General features: G+C 34.2%; 2 protein-coding genes across 3 annotated transcripts in view; one reads left to right on the top strand and one right to left on the bottom strand.

Moving 5' to 3' along the window:
- The window catches only part of LOC129789572 (uncharacterized), a 656748-nt gene that overhangs the window by 331904 nt on the left and 312876 nt on the right, over positions 1-11968 (bottom strand). The gene's annotated exons all lie outside the window — the stretch shown is intronic.
- Positions 5449-7114, top strand: LOC129789669 (L-dopachrome tautomerase yellow-f-like). The gene is made up of 2 exons (XM_055826662.1): positions 5449-5610; positions 5673-7114. The coding sequence occupies exons 1-2, from the start codon at positions 5487-5489 to the stop codon at positions 6971-6973; spliced, it is 1425 nt and encodes a 474-aa protein (XP_055682637.1). The 5' UTR covers positions 5449-5486; the 3' UTR covers positions 6974-7114.

Consider the following 11968-nt stretch of genomic DNA (forward strand, 5'->3'; position numbering starts at 1 on the left):
TGCGTCATCCAAGATAAATAAATTGGAGTATACTGTTAAAAAGTCATACTTCAGGGAGATTATTCTATTTATTAATAGGTATAGGAGGGTGTATGGGGCTGAGAGGCGTAATAAGAAGAAAATTATGGAGCCAAATGCGAGTTATTTTTCTGTTAAAGATTTTTGCGTATTACCTGAAAAAAAAAGAGTCAGAGGAAATAATTAAGAAGAAATCTTTGAATATTGAAATTCCAAGAAAATAAATTTTAATTAAAATTTCTAATAAACTTTCAGACTTTCGTCCAATTTGAAATTTAGAACTTCAATTTAGATGGAAATTCACAAAAGTAAAGCAGAAAAAGCCAAAACTGAATTTGAATAGCAAAATACTTTAATAAAAATCATATCATCTGTTTCTCTCACAATGTCAGTCATCATACATATGTATGTAGCTAACATTATGTACCAAAAAAAGCTCAATAAAGTTTTTTAAAGCGTAAAAATGCATTTGCAAAACTACAAAAATACATCACAAACAAAACTCTAAAACCAAATTCCAATAAAGTTTTTTTTTGCAATTTGCATTCACTGACGAGTTTTGCCAGCTTTCCCGCCATATCTTTCGTTTGCAATTTAATTTACGCGATGCCGGGTGGATGAGAGATACAGCAACTGGAAATAATGGAAATCCACAAAAATTTGCAAATTAATTCAATAACATTCAATCCCATCATCCACCACCTACGCTCGCTGAAAATAGCCTAAGATTCCCAAATAAAATTGAATACGCAATAGAAATTGACCTTCCATGGAAAATCTTCGACTTAAAATTTCTTTTGTTGAACAAATTCTATTCATTGTTCTGCCCACCTTTGATTATCTCTGTAAGCCCTTACCTTGTTCTCACGGAAAAAAACTTTGCCAATTAACTTCCCAAAAATAAACTTTATCTCGCTCTTCTGTACACCATTCTTGTGTAGAACCTCCGCAATACGGTTAAAGAAGTTTTCAAAATAAGCACAAAATTCCTTTATATATAGCAAAAGAATTAAACAAAATTAGTGAGGAAATTCAATAAAGTTTTGTACTCGCAGATTCAATGCTAAAGAAAAGTTTAAGCCAAGCCAAAAAGTTCGAGGATTGTTGCCCTTTGACCGTTTTGAGTTCACGCGCGCAGTCAACCCAATTAAATATTGCTATGATGTGCGAATTAGGAGAATTTTATCTCTCAAATGCAAATTGCTTAACTTTTCCGCTTAATGATGATGGACAAAAGGGTGGGGGGTGGTTTTGATGTAATATGCTGTAACATTGAAACGTGTTGAGCGAGGGATGTTTTTGGAGCTTTGCATATCTGGTCGTGTTGCCGGGGTTTGCGTAGGATTTGATATTTTGAACTTTATCTCCAAAATTGGCTGCACACATAATCCGATTAAATGGTCCGGGAGGTTGTTTCGGGAAAACAATATCAGGGATAAATTATTTGAAATCGATCGATAAAATATTGGGGGTCGTGGAGGGATTGAAATGGGGGATACGTGAAGATGGCCCTCAAGGGATGTTTTTCATCTAAGCCACTTAAACCTCCTTCACTTTTCCCAATCGACGCCCTCTCGTATACACACAAGAAAAGGTCCAAGATTTTGGGGAGGATCCGGGAAGAATGTGTCGAAGTGTGGGGGGTGGGAGCGTAAACATTAAATAGCTATAAGATGGGGGCCCTTTTATTGCAGCTTTGATTTTTTTTTCTTCAGGGGGGTTATAAGGTTTTTCGGTGGTGCGTGATAACAAGGGCGAATATGAAAATTTATTCATTCTTGTCATTTTTTTATTTTTATTTTATAAATTTTCTTTGTGTGTTATGTACAAAAAAAGGAGAAGAAGCAAAATTGCTCGTTTGATGCTTCGTTTTGGTGTGTAAAGATAAAATTCGCAAAAAAAAGAGAGAGAATCTCTCTAAAACTGGAGTATTTTGGCACTTTGTTAATTAGATTTCACACAGGAGGTGTGTGTTGTCGGCGGAAGAAGTACCTTGAGGTTCTGTTAAAACACACTCCCTTCATTACCTTTTTGCTAGTTTAATATAAATACACATAGCTGGGTCAATTTTCCATCACCGCACATTATGTTCCTCCCCGCCACCATCCCAAACGTTTCGTTAAAACTTTTTGCATTACAAGATACAGTGGGAGGCAATAAAATGGAGTAAATTAACTTTGTTGCTAAACGACGCATTAATTCGTCTACTTAATAAAAGAATATTCATGTTTCTCATGCGCTCCTCTTTCTGTGCCACCAACAAAGAGTGTGAACACTCTGTTGAACAATCAGAGAGTTAATTTATTTTATCCAAAAATTTTGACTAATTTACCTCTCAGGGCTTTTATTATAATTTTAATTTTGCACTGTCTCTCTAATTTGATAAATTTGGAACACTTCTCTCTACGCTTGGGTTCTTTATTCGTAACACATTCTCTGGGATATCCTTGAGAATTTTATGAGTATTTTATCCTGACAGAGGAGACATTTTGTTCGTTTTGAATTTCAATGAAACCATTCACAATTTCATGAATAAAAAATTCTATACATATTAAAACTTATTTTAATAAAATTCTCGTTCTCCTTTCCCTTTTCCTTTTTCTAAGGACCTAGGGGTTGTTGTCTGTATGAAAATATTCGAATGATTTGAAAAAGGACATTAAACAATTCGGTAAATAAACTAAAATTTATGACTTTATTTATGACTAATATTTATTTATTTAATTTATTTGTTAAATTTATATTAGTAAAAGTTGTAAAAGCCAAAAAATATAGGATTCAAGCTTTAAACAATATTAAATTCTAGCCTAAAAAGTAGTAAATTCAAGACTAAAAAAAATTTAATTGAAGCTTAAAAAATATTAAACTCAAGCATAAAAATTACTAAACTCAAGCTTAAGTAATACTAAATTAAAACCCACAAAGTAGTAAATTCAAGCCTGAAAGGTGCTAAATACAAGCTTAAAAAAATAATAAATTTAAGCTTAAATAATAAATTTAAGTTTAAATAAGTTTTTTTTTTTAATCCTCCAATTGACTCACTGAGGATGATGCAGAGTGATTCGAAAGCTCTGAGGACTGAATTGGGATTGTCATTGTAAAATTCTTTTCTTTCGTACTGGCGCTCACCGGACGGAGATCGTTTTTTCCATACATAAGTTTTAATAAATTTAAGCTTAAACAGTACTTAATTTAACCTTAAAAAACTAGGTTATTCGGTTTTTCAGGGGCTGAATCAGGCTCAAGGAAATATTCAAATAATTCGCCAAATAACTCAAAATATTCGACAGATAAACACCCCTTGTTAAGGAAAACTTTCCAAAGGAAAAGATCAAGTCTTTCCAAAAAATTCAAGAGAAAATTGGAAAAATTGAATTTTCTACTTCGGTCCAATAATTTTTAAACATGAGTAAATATTTTATTTTTCTTTTGGCTTTGAATTCCTCATTGTTGGGGAAAATTTACAACCGCTCATGCTGGTTGAAGTAGCACAGAAAAAAAAAACTGCAAGGACAATGAGGGACCTTTATTTAGCAGTGGTTTGTGTCCAGCTGAGATATAGTGTTTATTTAGGTTCCACATCCATAGGTTTTCATCACTGTATACCAAAAGTGAGGAGAAGGAATCCTGAAAAGGATTAATGGCAGAGGGCAGAGACTTGGCATCCGGACAAACATTGTAAATTCAACCCTTATTCACTCAAGCACAGTAAAAAGTGTCTGTCGTAAATTTCTCTTTAAGAACTTTTCAAGTGCTATTGAACTTGGAAAGTTTTGCTCGTTTCGCAGTCAATAAATTTAATTCATAGCCGCCATGATAAGGATTTATTAATGCAAAATAAGGCCATTACATGATGCTTGCACAAGGAAAAGTTTGATGTATTTCCTTGTTGCCAAAAAAACGTAATGAAAATTGAGTTGAAGGTGAAGCCAACGTCTTTAAGGAATTCCCACGAAACTCTGTAAGCCTCCTCCCACCATTGGCAAGGATTCTAATGAAAAATTCAATTAGAATCCTTTTTTAGTATTTCAAGGCAATAAAGTTTTTATTATCTGTCATTACGAGGGATTTAATTTTCTTATTATCCTCCTGACTATGACATTATTGTAATGCAAAAGGTAGAATTTCCATTTACCTAATGCCTTCTCCCTTTTCTTTCCTTTGCCATGTATCCTTATTATTATCGCATACCACCTCAATCCACAAGATGGTCATTATTCAAATTATTTTTTCTTCCTACACTATTTTACATATTTCTATTTGAGCCTTCCCGCCTCCGTCTTCAATTGAATAATTTTAATATATTATGCAATGAGATTTTTGTGCCAATTTATTACTATTAGTAAATAGAATTGTGGAAAATATAAGGAAGAAAAAAAAAGAACATCAATCCCATATATTTTCGGGGAGCAAGGCGAAAGCGTGTGCGAGGAAATGCGGAAAAGGCACACAATTTAGCATATATGGAGTGGAAAATCTTTTAACTGCCACAGAGGAAAAAAAAGTCAAGGAAGTTTGTTTTTTTTTTCCTTGGAGAGAGAGAGGAATGTGAAAAATATGAAATAAGGAAGAGAGTGAAAGTCACGTTGATGAAGAAAAACTAGACTGTATGGATTTTCTTAAAACATAGAGCTTTATTATGTTGTATATAGGGTAACATTTAAAGTCTTTTCCATGAAAGTTAACATTTCATATAAAGCTCATTTGGAAAGAAAATATTTTGAAATTTTGTAATACAGTTTAAGTTTAATCGCGCAAATTAATTATAAATATAAATATAGTGGAGCTTTGGATCACGTAATTTTAAATTTTCACTTCAAAGCAAAATTAGGGGAAATCATCTTCCAGATGAAACCCGAGACAATAAAAAAAAAACAAAATTAGGTTGGAATTTTTTCGAGATGCTGATATAGGAAAAATTTAGTTTTATCGTTTAATTGGTTAACAGCGTTTCTGAAAAACTAAATTTATTCGTTTCCAGTGTCTTCTCCCGAAGAAAATGAGTGAAAAGACGTAAACTAGAGCACCACTGTTCGTAAAATGCATAATCAGTGACATTGCTACAAAATACAACTCTAAGGTGAAAAGGTTATCAAACTTTCCCCTCATATTTCCCGATAGATATACCAAAATATTCAGAATTTGTTTGTGATTCTTTGGTTTAAAATATTTTTCCTTTAGTTTATAATTCTTGAAATTTTAATTAAAAATAATAAGTTGGTTGCAAAAGAGATGAAAATGAGTTAAGAAAACTTCATACGCCATTTTTGCTTGCCCGGTAACTTTTGACGGGTAGTGTATGTATAAAAATTAAAAAGAATTTTAGTAATTTACAATAGCTGTGATTTTTAAAGTTCCCCCTCGTTATCAAGTAGTTTTTTCCTCACAAATTGGAGCACAAAACCGATTAAATTGTATGAATCCCAAATGAACTTTTCAGTTGATCTTGAGACACAGAAGAGAGCAAAATGTTTAAATACAGTTTAATAATTTTTGGCTTTATCTTAGCAATAAATTTAGCTAATTCAAATGAGAATGTTGAAGTTGTTTATCAGTGGAAGGTTGTTGAGTTCGAAAATCTACCTCTACCAGGTAATTTAAAGAGGAAAAGAACTTTTAAAAAATAGGATGTTACAGTATTGTTAATTTTGCAGAAAATGCCATGATCGGCCGGCATCGTTACTATGATCCTGAACATATCAACATAATGCAGATGGGCTATCACCCACTGAGTGGTTTAATGATTGTTACTGTAACACGTACAAGATCCGGCGTCCCCATTACAATGGGAGCATTCTGTGTTGATGACTATCCACCGGGATCAAGCCCTAAAATCTGGGCTTTCCCGAGTAATGAAGCAAATCTACTGAGAGCATCTGATTATGATAGACCTTCCCTTGGAATACCAAATATTCCAACTCCCAACATAATCAACCAGATTCAATCTTCGCCGTTAAATATTTTCAAAAAAACCACCACCACTCCTTCTCCGAATGAAATAGACAAAACCCCGAGATTAATGTCAACGTACACCGTAAATATCGATGAAAAGTGCAATAGGGCATACACGATCGATACAGGAATCCTCACATTTTCCCTACTGGAATCCTACAAGGTTCAGAAACCTTCAATCCTTGTTTACGATCTCCCTGAAGATGGATGCAAGAATAATCGGAATTTCTCACTAATCAGACGAGCTGAATTCCCAGACGATATTGGTTCTAATATACCCGCTGGAATACTCTACATGACCTTAGATCATCAATCAGACAATTGTGATGATCTGTTTATCTACATTACCAATGTCTATGCACACTATCTTGCTGTTTATGACTACAAAAATGATGATTTTTGGGTTTTCCGAAATTATCCTTCTTTCCAACCAGAACTCGCGGAATCCTTTATATTTGACGAGGGATTCTCCTTTCAGCTAGGGCTGGGAATTGTTTCCTTAGCTTTGGATTATCCAGATGAGAATGGCGATCGTATGGCTTACTACACACCAAGTACGAGTACATCATTGTACGCCGTATCGACGAAGGTTCTCAAGAATAAAGAAAAAGCTCAAGGAAGAAATGCTCGGGATGACTTCAAGTTCATTGGGAATAAAGGAAGAAAGAGTCAAACGTCTAAAATGGCCGTTGACTACAAGCACGGGGTGGTTTTCTTCCTTGAATTCCAATCAAATCGCGTTCGTTGCTGGAACATGAAGAAACCCTTCACGCAGGAAAATATCGGGGTGGTTTATCAATCTCCTACGCCTATGTATGGAATGATGCTCTTCATTGACTCCAAAGGATACATTTGGTTCAATAAAAGTCACACAGGACTCATGGTTGGAGCCAGTTTACGCCTAAAACTCGATAAAGAGCATTCAATATTCTACAGAGTTAAAGTTGATGATGCCATCAATGGGACTGTCTGTGAAAATTCACAGCAGTCAGTTGAGCAATAAAGAATCTCAAAGCTCCTTAAAGCTCTTTAGAAAATCGTTTAGAAATTTTCTGTACGTCAAAAGGTCAATAAAAATTAAAAATTACTCAAGCAAATCTGAAGCACTTTAAATAAAGAAAATTTTAAATATTTGAAAGAAAAATTAATTTTCATTTACTAAATGTTTTGGAAATTCGAAGGAATATTACATTGAACGCGGAGCTCTGTAAGAAAGCTCCATGAGCTTCACCCACGAATGTGGCTTTCCATTTTCTCATTCATAAGAGAAAATTCCTTAACAAAGAAATTGGCAATTGAGATGGTATAAAATACAGAATGGAGAAAATGAATAATGTTGTGCAATTTTTTTTTTTTGCAAAAGCGCGCCTCTGAGAAAATTCTCATTGTGCCCGAGAATATCGTGGCACGTTTTATTTATTTTCTTCCGAAGTGTAATTTATTGGTAATATGCGTAAAATCACAAGCACCTGTCGCAATTCGTGATAAATTATGCCGCGTAGAGGAGAAAAGTTTATTAATAGAGTGGAAAATATGAAAATTACGATGATATCTTAAACAAAAAAATGCCGCATGCGAAAAACGTATTTTTCGTTCACACACCATTCCCCAACTGTTGGGTGGAAAAGGATTCTCAGATAAAGGAAAAACACGCACGGATGCGAGGTAATTTGATGAAAGCGTAAACCAGCGTGTGAACGGAACTACAGGTGTGTGGCTGAAAGAATGACGCTCCTTTGGAAATGTATATTAGTTGGTGTTCCACTTCGTGGCCAACACCTCTTTTATTTGTATTTATTTTTAAAAAAATCATTAAACTATGAGATCCGTGAAAGAGAAAATAAAAAAAAAAATAAAAAAGAATGGAAAAAACATTAAAAAATTATAATAAAAGGTTTTTTTATATAAGAAGGAAAATGCAAAATATGCATAAGAGAAAAAAAAATAGATAAAAAGTTACAATTTATTTTCTTTTTTTTCCTTTCAAATAAAGAAAATTAGAAATTATCTATTCATAATAAGTTTAGACTTCAGAAAAAATCTTTAAAATATTTTTAAAACTGTGTAGACCTGATGATGACGCAAACCTCAACCCTCGAAACGTTAGGTTAAAATAAAATGTCGTAAATTTTTTCCGTTTCTTTCCGTTTCAAAATCAGCATTAACTGCCACAGACAGAGCACTAATTAGAAGAAATCATTCATTTGCTGCTCACGAAGAAGTTTCGCAATTTAAGCCAAAAGCTCGAAAGAAAAAACCGAAAGCTCTAGAGGAAGATTTCAATTTTTTTGTTTCACTTTTTAACCCACAAAAAATTCAGCAACAATTTTTTTCCCACCAACCTGTCTACTTCCCACGTGGATTTAACCAGCCCACCACAAGAGTTAGAAAGATAGGATTGATAGCCATGGGAAAAAGCTTCCTATTCCCATTCGCTACTTCCTCTTCTTCCAAAAATTTAATAATCCCATAAGGGGCCAAATAGGTAGGTGTGTTGTGAATATGGTGCAAAAAATTCCCAACTTTGAAGCATTCTCTTAATTGAATTGCTCTTTTGACGGCAAAAAACCCACTAACTTGCGCTTCCCCGTGGACGTCAATATGGTTAGGTAACGGGTGCTTTTGATGAAGCGACAAAACTTTAATTAAATTCCAATGGGGCATTTTGAGGACAATGTTTGGTGCGTTTATGCCGGAGACGGTTAACAACCGCATACATGTCATCGTGGTTTTGCAATTTTTCACCCACATCATCAAGGTCTAACAACTATTTTTTGCTTTCAAAAAGCTCTCTGTTACCCTTTCAGGAAAATTGTTCGACGGTTTTTTTTTTTTGCAAATGGGCATCATTTTTTACACAGAGAGTGTCAAGAAAAATTTATCCATTGAGTTGAGAGAATAATCAATTGATTGGAAAAGACATTCCATCGAATATTCTAAAAATAATATAAATACATCCACGGTTTATACTACATAACAGCACAAAATCATGCCAAATTGGGCAATTTAATAAGCTCAATTGACTGGTGGATGTGCTTTTCTGTCATTTTTTTTTTACGCAAAGCTTTCTTCTAATTCACTTTATGGCAAATGGAATTATTGTTTTCTTCCTTTTTCAAAAAGAAACAGCGCCAACGGCCTCCTCCCCTTGTCTTCCTTAAACATTTCTTTTTGCTCTCTTCAAAGAAAAAGAAAAAAAAACCACTAAAGGACGAGAAAAAATGGTTTTTGCGAACGTTAGAAAAAAAAACATTCCCCACATCTTGCATGTCACTTCCACTCTCGCACTTATTGCTTGAATCCTTGATTCCTGAAGCAGAAAAAAGAAGTTATCAGGGAGCGCTCCCATTTTACCGCGTGCGTGGCGTGTAAAGTACTTCTCATAAATTCATAAAGCCACACTCTTTTAGTTTTGTGGAGGAAGGTGTGTGTGGGTTGTTTACGAGAGGAACTGAAGGGGGAGAGATGGCATAAAATTGCAGAATGTGAGAAATAAAAATGAAGATAGTCTTGATGAACAAAAAAAACTCAGGTAGCTAAATGAATCTCACCACGTACCTGTAAATGATATTTTCTTCGCACTTTTTCTTGCATCTTTGCTGCAGGTTCTTTTTTTTTGTTTTAACTTCTTCACTGCAATTTGTTGCATTCGATGGAAACTTTCTACATGTCAGTGATGTACTCAGGGAGGGTGTTTGGGAGTCCCATTATCTCTAAAGTTCTTGTAGTGCAGGAGTAAAAATCATTATGAAATATTAAGAGAAGGATTTTCAAATGATGAAACAGAATTAAGGAACGTTAAAAAAGAAATGTCAAAAGGAAGAAAAAAGTCAGAATAAATGTCAAATGTTAGTTAAGCAACGTCAATCGTTAGAAATTAACCCTGGAGGATTATGCTGGCCAAAGTGACCAAATCGACTTTTTTCAATCGCCCCAGAATTAAAATCTATTTAATATTTCGTGATAAATTCTACATCTGTGTAAAGGGAAGTATCATTACTTCAATATCGTCGAGACTCTTTGTCTCTTTCTTGACGATTCTAACCCCAAAAAAATTATTGAAAAAATCATCAAAAAAATCCATTGAAAAATTTATTTTTGTGTTCTAAAATGGACAAAAGACTTCTTTGGGAATACCAAGGAGTCTATTAAAGCTCATTTGACCGAATGAATTTGGTTTATTGCGAAAAATTCAATGGGGTCGCTCACCTACCCCAATCACCCCAATAGTAATGCGCGTAAGTGTTTTGGTCACAGTATACGGACGGTTAACAAAACAAATACATTTTTCCGCCCCCCTTGAATAAATTTCCAGCTACGACCCTATTAAATGTGTGAGAAAAGTTTAAAAGGTTTCTCTACTTCTACTGCAATTACATCGGGGTTGATTCAGTTGATTGGCAAAAAAAGTTGCGAGTAAGAAATGCGCTTTACTTTCTCCTCCAAAAGCTACTCAGGGAAACTTTCGCAATAGAGGTAAGTTACCTATAAATTCAATTACATCAGAAGTACACACATTGCTCTCTTAAGTACCTTTTGCAGTTTTTCATTTATTAATGAGGTATTATTTTCTGTACCTATTGTTCATCACTTTTATTAATTTATTGATTTTATTTCGATTTTATTTATAGAAATGAAAACAAAGTTAGAGGCAACGAACGAAATTGCCCCACTTTTGATGTCAAAAGGAGCCAAGGTGAAGTACTTTTAGTCAACTTCCTCAATTAGACGTTGACTTCTGGGAATCGTTGCAAGAAATACTTTATGTTGACTCAGGCATTAATTACAAATGAATGCTCTTTATTTTCTCCCAGTTTGAAGATCAGCTTTATTTTTTCATCTAGATTAGTCCTTTCATTAAAAATTCTTCTGAATCTTTAAATGAAAAGAATTAAAATCTACTTTGTGGACAATTTTGACAATAAAAAGCTCAAAGATTTTCCTTCAGATAATAAAAAAGCCAAAAAAGTTGACATTTCACACAAGAAAGAATTTTGTATTAAATTTAATTCTTATTGCTTTAAAATCTTGTATTATCGTGGGTATCTACCGCCCACATACACCACTTCCTACAACACAACCACGACCCACTTAAAATATGACAAGGCGATAATAAGATAGCATTACGCAGGGATTTAATTTAACCACCAATCTGCGATAAAATTAAAATAAATCCGCAGCAATAAGTCACAACTTTCGGCGTCTGTTCTTTCATATATACAAATAATTTTTCCATGTGCCACGGTGGGTGCCTCATGGGGAAAGACCGCGCTGTGAAGACCAAAATTCAACGTTTTGTATGAAAGTTATTAAGATTTACACTTTCCAAATAGCGCGAAACACATTTTCCTTAAATTTATAACTCATTTATTTATGATTATGGGTGTCGAGTAATAAATCTTTTACCATCCCCCTTCAGTGTCAGCACACCAACGCGCTACAAGTTTGTGCAATAAAAGTAAAATGATATGCCACACCGGATGCGTGGGGGGTTGTGGTGATGATAGGGGTGGGAAGGGGGTGTATTTCGCGGGAGAGACTCATTCGATGATTTTCCAACGCGATATTATCAACCAATTTTCTCACACAGCACTTCCCTCTGATTACACTGCAATATTGTAAAGAGCAACCCCATTCTCGCAATATATACTCGTTGTCAATTACTTTGTCCAACTTTTTGGTATATAATTTTTTATAGAACATCAATAAAGACGTGCTTCCCCAAGCTCAGAGGTTTTCATTCTTTGCTTTTCCCATCTCTGTTTTTCTTTTCTTTTTATTCTACAACCGAAAAATTGAGTTAACCTCACACGCGAAGGGACAGCCAAGAGTTAACATTTTGGGTGTTCCCGTTATACCATAAAAGAAAATTTAATAGGCAAAGGATCGCAGACATACATATTTAAGACAATTTTTCTCAATCGATTTTTCGTTCCGCAACAGGGAATGGCAATATAAACATTTTATGAGGTTCAACTTTTTCATCCCAAAGTGGATT

The sequence above is a fragment of the Lutzomyia longipalpis genome, chromosome 2 (assembly GCF_024334085.1).
Source record: "Lutzomyia longipalpis isolate SR_M1_2022 chromosome 2, ASM2433408v1".
Lineage (NCBI taxonomy): Eukaryota > Metazoa > Arthropoda > Insecta > Diptera > Psychodidae > Lutzomyia > Lutzomyia longipalpis.

Excerpts from the sequence above, each read along its gene's own strand:
- LOC129789669 (XM_055826662.1), top strand. The coding sequence starts at position 5,487 with ATGTTTAAATACAGTTTAATAATTTTTGGCTTTATCTTAGCAATAAAT. Across the intron at positions 5,611-5,672 it reads CGAAAATCTACCTCTACCAG|AAAATGCCATGATCGGCCGG; the intron begins GTAATTTAAAGA and ends TTAATTTTGCAG.